This window comes from Prionailurus bengalensis, chromosome E4 (genome assembly GCF_016509475.1).
Source record: "Prionailurus bengalensis isolate Pbe53 chromosome E4, Fcat_Pben_1.1_paternal_pri, whole genome shotgun sequence".
In the NCBI taxonomy this organism is placed as follows: Eukaryota; Metazoa; Chordata; class Mammalia; order Carnivora; family Felidae; genus Prionailurus; species Prionailurus bengalensis.
In genome coordinates this window covers 44,815,136-44,832,807 of record NC_057360.1, presented here as the reverse complement: position 1 = coordinate 44,832,807, position 17,672 = coordinate 44,815,136, and the positions used below count along the sequence as shown (strand labels likewise).

The 17,672-nt window shown below is 35.2% G+C and overlaps 1 protein-coding gene and 1 long non-coding RNA gene across 2 annotated transcripts in view; one reads left to right on the top strand and one right to left on the bottom strand.

Moving 5' to 3' along the window:
- KCNT2 (potassium sodium-activated channel subfamily T member 2) overlaps positions 1 to 17,672 on the bottom strand; it is a 370,279-nt gene that overhangs the window by 221,789 nt on the left and 130,818 nt on the right. The window contains 3 exon segments of the mRNA XM_043568827.1: positions 8,819 to 8,913; positions 12,497 to 12,580; positions 14,341 to 14,415. Coding sequence (XP_043424762.1) covers positions 8,819 to 8,913; positions 12,497 to 12,580; positions 14,341 to 14,415 — 254 coding nt within the window.
- The window catches only part of LOC122476301, a 44,418-nt gene continuing 27,179 nt past the window's right edge, over positions 434 to 17,672 (top strand). Inside the window, exons 1-3 of the long non-coding RNA XR_006295448.1 lie at positions 434 to 499; positions 8,239 to 8,301; positions 15,453 to 15,522. This is a non-coding gene — a long non-coding RNA (uncharacterized LOC122476301). The remainder of the gene's footprint in view (positions 500 to 8,238; positions 8,302 to 15,452; positions 15,523 to 17,672) is intronic.

Below are 17,672 nucleotides of genomic sequence, written 5' to 3'. Positions count from 1 at the left end.
TTGTAATTAGTGCTCTTCAAAATTTGTCTTTGAAGGGGCACCTGGGTGGCTTGGGTTAGTTGAGTGACAGACACTTGGTTTCAGCTCAGGTCATTGATCTCAGGGTTCATGAGTTAGATGGTTTGTGAGTTTGATCCCTGTATCCGGCTCTGCTGAGTGGAGCCTGCTTGAGATTCTCTCTCCCTCTCTCTCTGCCCCTCCCCTGCTCTTTTTCTCTCTCCGCCCTCCCTCCCTTCCTCAAAAAATAAATAAACATTTTTTAAACTTTATTTAAAATTTGCCTTTTGAAATGTTAACTATATATTTGGTTATGTAGCAGTCCCCTCTTATCTATGGTTTTGCTTTCTGGGGTTTCAGCTACCTACAGTGGGGGCAGATGATCCTGTCATAACGTCAGGTCAACAACATCCTAATGTTACATCACAATGCCTATGCCACTCGCCCTACTTCATTTCATCACATAGACATTTTATCATCCCACATCATCACAAGAAGACGGGTGAGTAGAGTACAATCAGATATTTTTTTTTTCCAACGTTTATTTATTTTGGGGACAGAGAGAGACAGAGCATGAACGGAGAGAGAGGGAGACACAGAATCGGAAACAGGCTCCAGGCTCTGAGCCATCAGCCCAGAGCCTGACGCGGGGCTCGAACTCCCAGACCGCGAGATCGTGACCTGGCTGAAGTCGGACGCCTAACCGACTGCGCCACCCAGGCGCCCCTACAATCAGATATTTTGAGACAGACCACATTCACATAACTTCTACTACAATATATTGTTATAATTATTCTTTTCATTATTAGTTATTGTTAATCTTTACTATGCCTAATTTATAAATTAAGCTTGATCATAAGCATGTGTATGTAGGAAAAAAAAAAAATATATATATATAGGGTTCAGTACTTCCCACAGTTCTAGGAATCCACTGGGATCTTGGAGTGTATCTCCTGTGTATTAGCAGGGGACTACTTACTATACAAGCTTTCAAGCTTCGGCAAGTTTTATAAGGAAAACATTAAGTTGAATGAAAGGAAATACTGAGACTGTTAACTTTGTCACCACCTGGTAAATGTCAATTTGTACAATAAAATATTTTCAGAGAAAAAAAAGTCACGTGGCAGAAATAAATAACCTTAAATATCTGTGCACTCCCTATGAATCCTATTGCTGTGCACAGTTACTGGAAAAATTTAATTAGCAATGGCATTCTGTGCTAAAAGCATCTAACACTTTGATTTCATGCTTGTAGTTCAGACATTAGTATTCAAATCAGCCCACGACTTGCACTTTGGTATTTATTGAATGAATACCAATTAAATTGTTCCAAATAATCATTTTCATTTCCTGCAGGGTATCAGCCCAAAACCTAATATTCCCATGGAATTTAAGATATCTGAGCTGTACGGATTTTTACATTTTCTAGGGAGAAATGTTGTTTTTAAGGTAATAATAAATCTAGTTTTTCTATTGTTTCAAGAAAGTTCTTATGCTCCTGGGCATTGTCCTTGTATCTATGCAAAAATAAGATTACCGAATCACTCCATAAACCATTAATCTGAGGTCAACATATACTGCAATTTAGTAATTCATGAAAAGTGACCATACCTCACCCTATACCCTAATGCCCACAATTGCATATTCTTTGTTTCAAAATAAATGAATGATGAACACTTTTTGGGAGAAGATCAGGCTTTAGATCAGATGGGAGAAGCAAAAGTGCGACTGAACCAAAAAAACCCAAAGAAAGAAATAAAAGAGGAAACAAAAATCCTGAAAGATGATGCGGGGAAAAAAACGGCATGATGGCGCATGTATTGCAATGCTCTCTAGTATTTAATCAATTTGTTTCTGAGCCCAATATAGGAGGTGGTATTTTCAGTAATTTTATTAAATTATTTTGCTCTCACAAATTTTAAAGTTGAAGGAAGAAAAATTCTCAAGACGTAAATTCAGAAATTATATGGAGACCAAATTAACAGCCAAAGTCTGATTTATCTGAAATTCTTATTTATGAGGTGTGTATATGCAATTTATAAAAATTATTTCAAAGAGTATTTCTTTTTAATTAAATTTGTAGACATTTTACTACCCAGTTATATCTCCTTGGCAGAAATAAAACATTCCTAGAATATCTTCATAGATTACACTTGTTAGATTTTAATTCCTTCCATGACCTCATAGCAAAGTTAACTGTGAAAAGAAGGTATTTAAAGGAACCTCTCCAAATATATGGTTTCAGCATACTTAGCTTACAATATATTTAAGTACCTCCAATTGATAAGATACTGTTTTGGAATTTTGGCCCCTGAATGTTACTGTCTATCTACTGCAAACGTCTGTTAAGCATCTTGTATTTTCCAACCACAGAGACGCTGGGCATAAAATGGTAAGAAAGGGAAACTGATTCTGTTCTTGTATATCATGAAAATCTACCAAGAAACACTGATAATTAAAGAAGCATTCAACATTTAACATTTTTTTCCAACTCTGAGAAGCACAAAGTTTAGGCATCTCCCATTATTCAGACAGCCTTCAGGAAAAGTTCAAGGCAGGGCTTCAATTTAAAACTTGAGACTCAAAGAAGAAGTAGGAGAAAAAGATGGGGAATCTGGATATTTAAAAAACTTAAAGAGAATCACTTCACTAAAGGAAGGAAGTCAATCACATAAATCATATTGAATGTGATCTTTACATTTGGCATTTGTGCTAAATTTTGTTGTCACTTTTTACATTCCTTCATTTTTGCTACAGTTTTGTTTGTTTTAAAAAAGGATACATGTTCATTATGAAGACTGACACCATAGCAGAAAGTATATGGAAGACAGTTGAAAACATGATGCATAATTCTTATATCCATATATAATCACTTGAATATATTCCCATCTCTACAGATACATAGAAATACAGAAAGGGAGATGGATGAACAGATAAATGAAAGTAATTTAAACAGATTATAGTCATGTATAAGTTGTAACTTTATCTAAATGTATTATACTTATGTTTGCTAAAGTTAAAAAAGAAAAAAAAAGATTAGAAACTTGTTGAATTTGAGGCAACTAATTATTCACACACAAGAGACAGCAATAGCTAAAATATTCTTCTGTCCTTAATCAAAAATATCTAAAAATTAAGAGTTTGTCGTCTTTTTCTAAATTTTTTACGTTTATTTATTTTTGAGGGAGAGAGAGAGAGAGAGAGACAGAGCATGGGGGCGGGGGTGGGAGGTGCAGAGAGAAGGAAACACAGAATCCAAAGCAGGCTCCAGGCTCTGAGCTGTCACCACAGAGCCCGACACGGAGCTCAAACTCACGGACTGCAAAATCAAAACACCTGGGCCGAAATCAGATGCTCAACCAACTGAACCACCCAGGCGCCCCAAGAGTTCGTCATCTTAATGTCTTACTAAAGTATAATGCTACTTCAAACAGTGATTTAAAAATTCACAATAAAAGAAATGGGAAAATTAACATAATTCTCTGGGTTTTTTTAGGTTATTTTTTTATTTGTGACTTCTAGAATATCAAAGAAATAATACTACAGTGGTTAAGTATGTGGGCTCTGGCACAAATCTGCCTAGGTCTAGATCTGAGCTCTGCTTCTTACTACTTGTGGACCTAAGATAATCTAAGGTTCATCATTTTATTTGACCTTTCTGTGCCTCTGTTTCTTATCTGTAACATGAGAATTACTGTGGCATGGCCACTTTGGTTTTCAATCACTCCTTCACCCCACCTTCTAATTGAAAACCACCCTTGGCCAGGTACCTATGCCATAAAAATTAAAACTCGTGTCTCTGCCTCTGCCTGGGTAAGCCTTCAACTGCACTTCTGATAAAACTCAGTGTGAAAATAGGGTTTCCCAGAGAAACATCCAAGGTGTTGCAACTTCATATTCCACAGATTCTCATAAGCTATATTTTTTTCCTTTTCCTTTATCCTTTTTTGTCTCATTTCTGTAGTACTTCCTTAATAATATGTAGGTAGCAAACTTTATAAGTTCTTGTATGCCTGAAAATAACTATACATTACCCTCATAACTCGATGATGGTCTAAATCCTAATTGCCTAACATCTGGCTGCCCACTTAGGCAAAATTTAGTTGGGACAAAAAGGTTTCTATATGTTCTAGTGTAATACAAACCTGAGGGCTGTTAGATCCTCAGACAAATGCACTTTGTGTCATTCACTTGTAATGAAGCAAAACAAATCTGACCAAACAAAACTAGTAACCAAATATCACAGTGGTGATACCACCATTAGAACATGGTTTAATACTTTCTCCAAACCTCAGTACTTATTTTCTGACTGTGCACTTCCCACGAGGCTATTTACCTTAAGAGTTAAATCAGTAAACAGAATTCAAGAACTTCAGCATCGAGCATTAAAGTAAGTATTAATCAAAGATTCACAAGAAAATCACAAATACTTTTTTAATTTAAATTCTAGTCAGTTAACATATATGGTAAAATTGGTTTCAGGTAGAATTTAGCGATTCACTCATCACTTATATATAATATTCAGCACTGACTTAAGTAAGCATGTTAAAAATTTTAACTAGGTCACATTTTTAAACAATAAATGGATTTATTTTCTCCTGAAGTAAGACTGAGGATGTATACTGAATTGTTTTCATTGGACTAAAACATGAAACATCCATTAACATAATACAGCTCTTTATGCTACAGCTCTATGAAAGAATATAAAAATATCCAAACATACATATTCAAATAAAAAATTGAAGTTTGAAACAAAGTAGGTGCAAAATAAATCTACTAGTGTAAAATTAGAAATGCCAAATGCATTATAAATTAGAGTTCTTATCATTGGTTGGATTATGTTGATAATTAAGCTAAAGTCATGCGCTTAATTCCCGATGTACCAGTTTCCTCTGCTTTGTTACAGAGACACAGGCTGAATCACAATCCCCAGCTGCCTTGGAAGTGTGCGTTATTGATCAAGAGGGGTACACAGCAGACGTGGGGAAAGATTAGTCCAATTCCATTACAATGACAGGAAAAACAATTCTGAGCACATTCCCTACAGACAGTGGGTCAGCTGCTTAATTTTATTTCAGTTTGGCATGTGTCTCTTGTAGACAGATGCTTAATGATAGTTCTTTGTAATGTTAATAATGATGAAGAGAAGATACATTTTTAAAACTATATAGCAGCTTCCCCAAACAGGTAATTTTAAAGATTGTGAGATTCATGAACAACACAGCCAGTTCACCAACTATTAGCTGTTGAATCTTTAGGGGCTTAAATTTATGTATTAAAAATTGTGATTTTGGAAAAACACTGACAGTCTTGCTCTATGACATAATATAACAGCAACTGATTAACACTAATCTCACCAAAATGTAAAAAAAAAAAAAAAACAAAACATTATATACATAGATAATATATATGTGTGTGTATACACACACACACACACACTCGTATTTGTAAAGTATAAAGTATTAAATGTACCCTGAAAGAGGGAGATGCTACCATTACTTTTAATTTAGTGAAGCTAACTAGAGGAAACAGATATTAGAAATATGTAGAAAGCACAGAAAGTCTGAATACATTATAATGGAGGAAAATATTCTCTCATATTTCCTAATAAATATATATTTTAGGCATCATGTTAAGTCTTATATTATTATTAATACGTTACGATGCTTATATATTTTAGAGCAAATTAGTTTTTGTGCACTCACAAAATTCAATCATCGTATATAAAGAGGACATTTGAAGTAGAAAAAAAAATGAAATTTTGGAGTGTTCACACCAAATGCCACATCCTCGGATAGACATTGTATGACATACCTAATTTGTCCTCATTTTAAAAAAGCACAACAAAAATCTTACAGGGTGATTAATATCACCCTCATCTAATAATGTGGCATATAAAGGGGCGCCTGGGTGGCTCAGTCAGTTGGGCGTCCAACTTCAGCTCAGGTCATGATCTCATGGTCTGTGAATTGGAGCCCCGCATAGGGCTCTGTGCTGACAGCTCAGAGCCTGGAGCCTGCTTCCGATTCTGTGTCTCCCTCTCTCTCTGCCCCTCCCCCGCTCATGCTCTGTCTCTCTCTGTCAAAAATAAATAAACATTAAAAAAATTTTTTTAAATAAATAAATAAATAATGTGGCATAAAAGGCTGGGTAAATTAAGTAAATTGCCCATGGGCTCCAAACTAACATAGCAGAGTTTTAAACAAAGGATGCACATATGGACTTGTATGACTTATCAGGGCCAGAGATGGCTTATTGTTCCACAGTATCCAGTTTTGCTTTTCATGATAGCACAATATTCAGCTGGTATACTGTTTCCCACCATGACCAGAATTTTGGAGACTCCCTTTCATCTGTGTATGAATATATGACCAAATTCTTGCCTAAACTATGCATGCAATTTCCAAGTTGTTCCTTCTTTTCCTCCTTCCTACAGGCTGGAGTTAGAATATAGGCAAGACTAGAGTAGTCATCTTGAGCCATGAAATGGAAACCATGTTTTGGGAATGGTAGAAAACAAGTTACAAGAAAATTTAGTCTCCAGCAGTATTAAACTAATGTAACCTTCTTAGAAAGACTACTTAAACATTTCTTTCTTTTTTTCTTTCTTTTGGGTGGGTGGGAGGGAGGGAGGGAGGGAGAGAGAGAGAGAGAAAGAGGGAAAGGGACACAGAGAGACAGAGAGACAGAATCTTAAACAGGCTCCACATAGACTCGGGGCTTGATCTCACAACTGTCCGATCACGACCTGAGCCAAAATCAAGAGCCAGATGCTGAACCAAATGAGCCACCCAGGCATTTGGACAGACTACTTAAACATTTCTATTTGTTTAAGCTGCTGAATCTTTGTGTATATTCATATTTTACAGTGTGTGTGGTGTAACTTTGTTACAACAGCTTGTGTGTTATAACCAATATAACATTGTTTATATTTTTCTTGTACATAACTGCACTTTTGATGGTGAATTCATACAAGGTTTATTCTACCTTACTATGATAGTCATGATTTATGATGACATTTTGCTTGTACGGCTAGAGGAGGACACACAAAGAAATCAAACTTCAGTTTCCCCATTCTAGATTTTATAATTTAGAAACATGTTAATATAAATGTATGAACATACAAGTGATTAAAAACAATGACATTGCACATTGATAATGTACGTGTGATTAAAAACAATAGTACACAAGATCAACACCAACAAAAGCAACTCTAACTTCAAACAAAATAAAAAGTGAAACAAATGACTTAAATGAGAAATAAACTGCATAACAGCAATTTCATATATATCATGAAAACCCTGTATCTAGCACTGCTGCATTCCTTGGTGTGAGAAAGTGGCTAGGTGCTTCTTTTGAAAATAAAAACTACTCAAGAAATAGACATACAGGCAGAAAGTAAGAGCAAATAGAGAGCTCACTATGCATGATTCACTGTGATAAGGATGCTTCCAAAACAAAAGTACTGAACTAACCATTACCATATAAAAATAATTTATCCTTTTTTAGCATTAATATTTTAATTGCTTCTTTACTAACTTTACTTTAACAGACTCTAATAATATTTTTTAAATCACTTTACTTTCTTCAATTTTTCAGCATTTGAAATATTAACATGTACATAAGTAAAAAAAAATTCTAATTTGTAGTATTTTTCCTTAGGTAAAACAAACAAAACAAAAAAACCCTCTTAAACTATTTACATGATGTCATTATCTTAAAATTAAGAATTTTTAGTGACTTGAGAGGGAAATCATTACTCTTAATATTTCATATTTATGCAGCTAGGTGTTTACGAGGTGAACAATAAAAACAATCTGTGAACAGTAAAAAAGGTTTAAATGATAAGATAGCTTTGTGTCAAGTTTAGAGAGTTTGTATCTACAGACATTAAGTATCTTAAAATATATTTATTTTTTAAGATATAAAGTATGCAATAAAACATTTTAAATCCAGTTAATAGAGATAGGCACTGCAAACTACTGACACAAAGTATTACTATGCCTATATATCTCAACCTATGTTTACACACGTACACCTATAGCTCTATTTATATCTGATTCAGTTGTACTAGCACATGAAGGCATTCTTCTCATTTTGTACTTCCTAATTAGCTTTTTCTCTTTCTGAATAGGTCAAATCCAGGACAGAGCACCATTGCACATAATATTTAAGACTCCTGTAACTGATATATTATTCTACCTCATTTTTTGATTTTCACATTTTTTCCCTCCACTTAAGAATCTACATGAGTCCATATGTGCAGAGCACCATTTCCCACTGGATTACTTTATCATCATCAAGGTGAGACTTTCCAGAAAAAGAAATACCTGTTTTCTATAACAAAGCAAAGAACCAGGTCTTGCATTGCACTGGCAGGACATCTGCCCTTGCTTTCTGCCTGACTGCATACTGAAACATCACGGAGAGAAGGCACAGGCAGAGACAGTGATGGGTAATGACAGTTTTCTCAACAGTGTTTCTGCTTTGAAGATTGTAAGAAAGATAAGGGCACCTCCAAGTCAGCAGTTTGAAAGAAAATTTCTTGTTTGACAACTATGGCATGCAGTGCAAATTCTTGTGATTTGGTTGTTTACAGCATTTGGGAAAATGTCAAAGTTGCAGTAAATATCAATACCAAATGATAGACGTGCTTTCTTGGTTTTTCTGTAAGACTGAAGGAGAGATTTCACTTTTAATTCTGTAGGTGATCCTTTACATTTATAGAGAATATCTATTTTAGCCAACTCATTTCAAATGATATATAATATTTAAAAACTATAATTAAATGAAACAATGAAAATGATATGTATAATCTTACCAAGTGAAGATAAGGCATAGTAATGTAGATATTAAAATCAAAACTTGATTAAACATTGCAGACTGGGTACGCTGTATGGCTCTGTGCAGGTCATTCTAAAATAAAACCAAAAAAAAAGCATATTTTAATTTTGAAAATACTAAATATCCATGAGTTTCACTACATTTATTACTAGTATTATATTTTAGCTATCTTGTGCACACTTGATACATATACTTTAAATGGATATAGCAACATATCTTCATTTTTGCCTAGGTCTAAATGTAACTTACCTTAGCATTCATATGACAAACATAATACTATGGGGGACCACCAAAGCACCAAATTTCAGTCACTTGCCTTACCAACATCTACAGAGATGTTGCACTGACTCCCACAGCCCTCCATGATAAGCACGATCTCTTATGGAAAATTCTGACTTTAAAAGATCAGAAAACAATATATTCAATTTAGGGGAAAGCAGTAAGTAGGTCAAGCTACAATCACATCTCATTCTCTGAATCACGAAAAATGACATGAAATACGCCAGGCAATCTATCATAAAAATCAAAGGCTAAATAGCCAATGAACAAAATTTTTTAAGTTTAACTTCATTAATATAAACTTGAATTCAAGATATGCTTTTTAATCTTTCCATTTGAAAGACATTAAAGAATATACACCCAGTGTTGTTTAAGATACAAAATATGAGCACTCACATATGATATTGCCTATGTACTTTGTTATAAAATGTCTTGAAGGTGATTTAGTAACACAGGTCACAGCCCTGTCCTTTTTATTTCATACATTCATTCATTAATTTAGTGAGTACTTATTCAATCACATAATTTCTAAAAATTGACCACATGAAAATAATCAGAGATAAAAATCAATACGTATGTTCACCTTTATTACAAAATTATAATACTTATATGAAATAACAAATGTTCATTACTATTAAAGTAACTAAAATATGCAATACAAAATGATTAACTGATCAAAACTATATAACAGATTTAGATGCAGCCATTAAAAACGATTTAAAAAGGGGGTGCCTGGATGGCTCAGTTGGTGTCCAACCAAAGTGTCCAACTTCGGCTCAGGTCATGATCTCACCGTTTGTGAGTTCAAGCTACGCATTGGGCTCTGTACTGATAGCTCATTAGCCTGGAGCCTACTTCAGATTCTGTGTCTCCTTCTCTCTCTGCCCCTCCCACCCTCATGCTCTCTCTCTCTCTCTCTCAAAACTTAATAAACATTAAAAAAGTTTTTTTAATGATTTGAAAAAAGTATTTAGTGATATAGGAAATTGGGCACTATAAAAACAAAATTCAAGGGGCGCCTGGGTGACCCAGTCAGTTAAGCATCCAACTTCAGCTCTGGTCATGATCTCACAGTTCATGAGTTAGAGCCCTTCATCAGGCTCTATGCTAACAGCTCAGGAGCTGAGCCTGCTTTGGATTCTGTGTCTCCTTCTCTCTCTGTCCCTGCCCTGCTCATGCTCTGTCTCTGTCTCAAAAATAAACATTAAAATTTTTTTTAATTCAAATTATAAAATTGAACATATAATTTCATATATGATAGGTATGCATGTTTTTCATAGAAAATATTAGGAGGATATAAAGTCTGATAGATTTATAGGTTTTCATAATTTACTTTATAGTTTTCTGTTCATCTCAAAAATCTTATAATAAACTTTTAACCATCTTAAAGTCGGTATTGCTTGAAATAAATCAATTCACCAATATAAAATCTCAACAAAACATTACTTTACCTTTTTCTACCACATATTTAACCAAAACTGCTATGAAAACAAAAAAAATAAGTTGGTTACAATTTTACCTCTCATTCCTTACTTTCTTTTTGACAGAGGGTTAATGAGCAGAAAAACTAAAAATTTAGCAATCAGTGAAAGGAGAAGCAAAATATAGAAATACAGTGGAAAATGAATCCTAACTTAATATTACAAAGCACTACTTTTGCTCTCAATGATTGACTAATGATTCCTCCCGTGGTTAGGTTATTTTTTTTCCACCAACTAATAACACAAATTAGTAAAATGAGATTTCTTTTTTCATGGTGTATTTTTTTCATTAACAATTTGGGCAAAATATATTTAGTGAAAAAATGTTTTTTGGGTTTTTTTTTTGGGGGGGGGACAGATAAGACAGCCCAATGTTTATTCAAACCACTTCACAGGCCACATTCCCCTACTGTTTGCTCATGTATTTTCATGAGACTCCAGTTGTTACTCAATGTTTGGAAACATTCATTTGGTTGAGAATACTTAAATGTTATTCCAAATATTCCTTTGGCTAAAATTTCATGTTCATTTCTTTTTACAAAAACATTTGAAATAAAACAAGTCTGCTTGTTGAGCCCTGGCTCAGGGCTTGCTTGAGCCCTGACTGTGTTTGTGCCAGATACAATATTTTATACATATATGTGATTTTATTTAATTCTCATTGCAAGCCCGTAATGTAAGTACTTTTGTTCTGTTTTGAAGATGAAGAAAGTTAAATCATTAGCTATCATATCAGAGTGCTTGGCACATAGTAGACTCATATTAGCATTTATAGAATTGATGACTAAAGAGAAAATGTCTCACGGCTAACTTATATTGAAGCCTATAGTAAACACATTTTGCTCATAGTTATAAATCAGTCCCTCCGCACAGGGTCAGCCTTCAGCAAAATCCAACCGTGGCACAACTCTTAAGTTCTGAATCTCTTACTTCTCCTTCTCTTTCTCCCTCCTAATATCCCACTCACAACCCAACCTAACAAAATCTAAAAGGATGACTTTAAATGAAGGGTTTCCAGCTTCAATACAGAACCTCACAAAATCTCACATATTTTTATGGAATGTGAGAAAACCTACAGCTAAGAACAGTCTGACATCTGGGGCTCCTGGGTGACTCAGACAGTTAAGCTTCTGACTCTTGATTTCTGCTCAGATTATGATCTCATGGTTCATGAGATTGAGCCCCGCATCAGGCTCTGTGGTATAGGGCAGAGCCTGCTTGGGATTCTCTCTCTCCTTCTCTCTCTGCCCCTCCCCTGCTCATCCTCTCTCTCTCTCTCAAAAAATAAATAAACATTAAAAAAAAGAGCAGTTTGACATCACCTCCTAAATCCTTAAAACAAGGACTCCCATTATATATCAACAGATTGCCTAGGAAGGTTATTCCTCTTCACAAGATTGGTTAATTTGTTGTCCAAATAGCAGATAGCTTTGGTTTGGTGATATTTAGAAAATCTGAATGATTTTTGTTTACCAGTTCAAAGGGCCTTACAAAGGCAGTGACTTGGCAATATGGGCATTTAAAAAGTTGTCATCCTGAATTAGGATATAAGCAAACTTAGGGTCTATTAGCTTCAATGTTAATACAACATATCACTTTCATTATTTGAAAGTATTTTACCAAAACTTTTTCATTTTCATAAACATTTAAATGAAACTATTACTAAAATACTAAATTAATTTAAAAGAAGTTTAAAAATAAGACATTTAGAAATTTAGTTATACCTGAATAAATCACAACAGTATGAGTTCTATTATAGGGAGGAAGAGTGTGTAAGTACAAGACTAAGACTTCAAATCATCTTCTCTCTCTGTTTAGTCTGAGCATCAAAAGGATTTAAGAAATAATGGAGGGTTGAAAATAGTTTTGTATTTGCACTTCCCTATCATACTTACAATCATATTTTCCAAGGCATGTTTGGCAAGCCAACAGTTTAGAAAGACTGGGACAAACAGATTCCTTAAGGAGGGCCAGAAGATCTGAAAAACAAACCAGAGCTAAACTTTTATCTCAAAGCAAAAATCATAGCCAGCAAATTGAAAATAAATGTAAAACAGGGAAAAAGTGATTAAAGGACATATAATTTTTTAAAATGTGACAAATACTTTAAACTCATTAATGAAATGCGAGGAGAAGATATGATCTTTGCATTTATCATCGAAGTCTTTCTTACGGAAAACTTCTTTGGGAATGATTGTAGAAGCAGAAAGGAAATAATAAGCTCCCACTGAATATCAGCTACAACTATGGTAATTCTACCATTTCAGTGTGACAGTTTACAACAGACATCACCTCTCTCTTCCCTACAACTTGAGGGGGAAAGTAGGAGTAAGAAGAGAAGGTTTCCTTTTGCTCAACATTACCACTTACCCTCTTCAGATTCAAACATTTTAAGTGACGTTGGGAACCTATTCAATTGGATTATAGTTAGGTAGCCTGTCATTTAATCTCGTTGCAGTTGTTCCTCTAGATAAATCACTAAAAGTAAAATAATTATCAGAAGTAAGCAACTGCTTTAGATAACATTTTCTGACTTCCATAATTTTCCAAATAAAACTCAAATAAAGTGTTGCAAAGCACATTCCCAGCAGACATTATCATATCTCTATGAAATGGAGATTGAAACCTAATTTTGCAATGGGAAAGTGCTGGTTATGTGTTTATGGGGCTGCAACTGAGCAGGACCTTCATAGAATTGGTACTCCACTGTATTTTGGTAAAGAAGCAAAAATTGCTAGCTGTCTGGCTATTGGCAACTTTCTTATTAACAAGAGAATTGAACATAGTAAAATAATTGTGTTTAAGCTAGAAATAAATATATTCTCAGTATGAGAAACTTTTATAAATGCTTGATATCTTTTTTTTAATCTGAGTATAGTTGACCCACAATGTTACATGACTTTCAGGTGTACAACTTAGTGATTTGACAAGTTTATACATTAAGCTATGTTCACCATTAAGTATAGCTATCATCTGTCCTGTTGTATCACTATTGCAGTATCATTGATTGCATTTCTTATACTGTGCTTTTTATTCCCATGATTTATTTATTCCATAATTGGAAGCCTGTATCCCACTCCCCTTCAAGCAATTTGCCCAGACCACCCCCCCCGACCTCTGCCAGCAAGCATCAGTTCTCTATATTTACAGGTCTCATTCTGCTTTTTTGTTAGTTTCTTTTTTTTTAAGTCCATAATACACACAAGAAGTGGAATGATTAATTTCTACTCTGTCTAGATAATACCCACACCTGTTTAAATGGCACATCTAGAGCATATATGTCTAAAAAGTGTTTTATTTTGCTATTGCACTAAATCTCATTAGTTTTCATTTAATTTCACAATCCAGTTATCCAACTGATTTTACTACTTATTTTTAATACCATGATTCTAACCAAAGCCCAAAATCATTTATTGGAACTAATATATTATATATTAGTATTTAGATTTAAAGACTCAAGTCCAATAACAAAATTATTTATTTTAAAGATGCTTTTAGGGGCGCCTGGGTGGCGCAGTCGGTTAGGCGTCCGACTTCAGCCAGGTCACGATCTCGCGGTCCGGGAGTTCGAGCCCCGCGTCGGGCTCTGGGCTGATGGCTCGGAGCCTGGAGCCTGTTTCCGATTCTGTGTCTCCCTCTCTCTCTGCCCCTCCCCCGTTCATGCTCTGTCTCTCTCTGTCCCAAAAATAAATAAACGTTGAAAAAAAAAAAAAATTTTAAAGATGCTTTTAGGACTTACTGAGATAATGAAGGGAACTGCATTAATTATTTCCAAGATGAAGGGTATTCGTAAAATCTGTTCCCAGATGTTTCCCTTCCAAGAAAGAATAAATAAAAATGAAAGTCAATTATACTGAATCCCATTAAAGGGGGAAAAAGACAGCACTCAGAATTTCTCTAGCAAGGATGCTTACATTAACAGAATACCAAATCATTTTATAAAGATATAGCAATAACTTTTAAAGAGTATTTTTCTAAGTGTAATTGTACTCTCTCAATTTTGTGGTAAGTTTAAGAAATAAAGCAAACATTTATAGTAATTCTTGAATATTGTACACAACACATTTTGATCATACACTATTTCATGGAGGAAAGGTTACTAGTAAAAATAAAACAAATATCAAAGAACCTACAGAATCAGTAAAAAGTGATTCAATCTTAATGTTTTTACTATGTGAATTATATTCACAAACTGTAAAGCATATTAAATAGTTTATAAACACATACACTTGTTAACGTTTATTGGTATTAACAATGGTTTTATGTCGATAAAATGTAAAAAGAAGGGCTTTTTCAATCATCTAGATTCTAATCTCCCGACACACATAGTACAACGATATTAATAAAAATTGGCAACATAATTTGTGGGGCCTAGTGCACAATGAAAATTCAGGATCTCTTATTAACAATCTACTAACAATTTCCAGAAGGTGACATAAGAATACTAAAATAAGAGCAGGTCCTTCTAAATCTTTAACACTGTGCAAACGCACACATTAAACACCCATAAAGCTGACTCTGATATAAACAGGTTAATCACTGGCTCTTTCTTAAATGGTGTCCGATGAAAAACAACTCTGAATGCCCTAAAGCAGCTTATTCTTCTATAAAGGGATCTCCATATTAAAACGCAATTGGAAATCTGGGTTTCTGTAATTTTCAATTATTTTATAACACTGGCTTCAAGATGGGGAGTCTTTCTTAATTATCCTTGAAGTCCCAAAGGCTTAAAACATTAAAGTGATACAAAATACTTCTACATCACAAAGCAAGGTTCTAGGTTGGCTATTGTCCATGTACTCAAATATTAGGCACTAAGTTTTCCTGCATTTCGTTCATTACCATCTGCAGGCTACATAAAAAGTGGTAGAGGGAGCAGGTGGAAGAAACGGGAGCAATGAGAAGCCCTCCGTACAGAGAGGTAAGTGGTGCTTTGGAGCTTCTCTCATTACTTCAAGCTAAGTGAGAAGGGCTCAAGAGAGCCACTTAAAGAGCTTGACTCACACATAGAAACTGTACTTGGCTAATGCCTACAACATCTAAACACGAAGAGAAAACAGTGCAACAAGAAAGAGGGCTGAAATGAGAGCAAGTCACAATTTTGCCAATTCTAAAACAAAGGTACTTGTTTTCTGGGAACGAGATATAGGCTCTAAAGAATAAAACGTATGGCCATTTTAAAGGAGTTTATACTCAGGAAGACTATACTTGAATGGGAAGCGAGACCTCAACAGATGGCGACCTGAGAAGTTTAGTCCAGCCAGAGGCACTGAGGCATCCAAGGCCTTCAGCCAAAGGCCTGAGGAAGACCACAAAAGCCCTACTTGTATCTGCCATGCAGGACAACCCAACATCAGACTACACTTGTGTCAGTCAGGCACCTGCATCCCAGAAGCTGACTTCACCCCACTCCCTGTGCCTCCTCAGCCCTGGTGGGACCAGAATCAGCAGCCTCAAATAAGAGAGGAAGTGAAAACAGCAGACGGCCTCCACAATGATTCCATGTCCCACACAGGTCTGAGCCAAGGACTAGATAAAGCCTTAACGTGGATGAGAATTTTAATGTTTATATATATTGGCCATAACTTCTTAAATACCGAAATGAATCCGCCTTGTGATTGAAGAGACTGGAAAAGCTCTGAGATCTGTCTGAGATATCATCTGATCAGCATGGATCAGGAGGATGTGAGGATTTCCAAAAGTATAGGAAAACTAGAGGCCTTTCTTACTTGCAATAAGTCAGACATATTTAATAAACCAGTTATAACTGATCTTAATTATGTCATGATTTTGTGTGTGTGTGTGTGTGTGTGTGTGCAGGTTAATATCACCATTTCATTCATCAGTCTTTTACATGGCTCAGTTTCCAGAATGCTAAACATTTGGCTTATTCTGTCCTTGGTGTATTTTTACTACTGATTGTATACCTCTCTTTGGTGTTAATGATTGTTCACGGGGAAAGGGAATGATGTAATCAACAAAAGAAAGAGTCTGAAAATAGTTACCACTGGTGATATGGAAAGCTATGTCTATTAAGGCACAGCAGGATTATATCAGTTCTCATAGCTGTGAGACACTCTTTGGAAAAACTTGGTTCATAGTAAATAAAAAACCTTTTTCTTGTAAAAAGTCATTTCTTTTTTTAAATGTTCATTTATTTCTGAGAGAGAAAGAGAGAGACAGAGAGCATGCTCACGCATGAGTGGGGGGAGGGGCAGAGAGAGAGGGAGACAGAGGACTGCACCAACAGCACAGAGCTCGATGTGGGGCTCAAACTCAGGAACCACGAGATCATGACCTGAGCCGAAGTCAGATGCTTAAACGACTGAGCCACCCAGGTGCCCCAGCAAAAATCTTTTCTATCTCTGATGGTTTGCTTCATTTCCATTTGTAATACTTCAATTTTATTTTATGATTTTTTTTCTCAATTAAAAAAACTCTCATAACTGGTATCTGACTTAATTAATTTCCGATTTATCTTCTATATTAAAGGCAAAGTATTCATTCTAAAATGTCATTGCCAACATAGTAACAACCAAACTACTCCTCATATTATATGAAAGTTCATAATCTGGAACTTAACTCTGATTACTGGTCTGGTTCAAACCTACTATACTCCTATTTCCATTTGAATTCAACCACAGATTCATCCACACTGAACTTTATACAATTCTCTGAACATGGTAGGATATTTCATAGTTTTATAACTTTGTTCATACTTCTCCCTCTGCTTGGAATGCCCTACTCTCCATGCCTTTACCACTACTCTCCTGACAAGAGTTTGTAACATTTTATACAACTATTTGTTTCTATGCCTGTTAGGGCTCATGTTAATGAATAAATTATACTCCCAAATATTTTATAAATGTTCTTCCCCCTCTTGGCATATTGTGTTATTTTTTTAACGTGTATTTCCTTTTGAGAGAGAGGGAAAGAGATAGAGAGCTAGCACAGAGAGTGTGCACGCTAGAGGATGGGGTGGGGACAGAGAGAGAGGGGGACAGAGGATCCAAAGTGGGTTTTGCGCTGGCAGCAGAGAGCCCAACGTGGGCTCAAACTCACAAACCATGA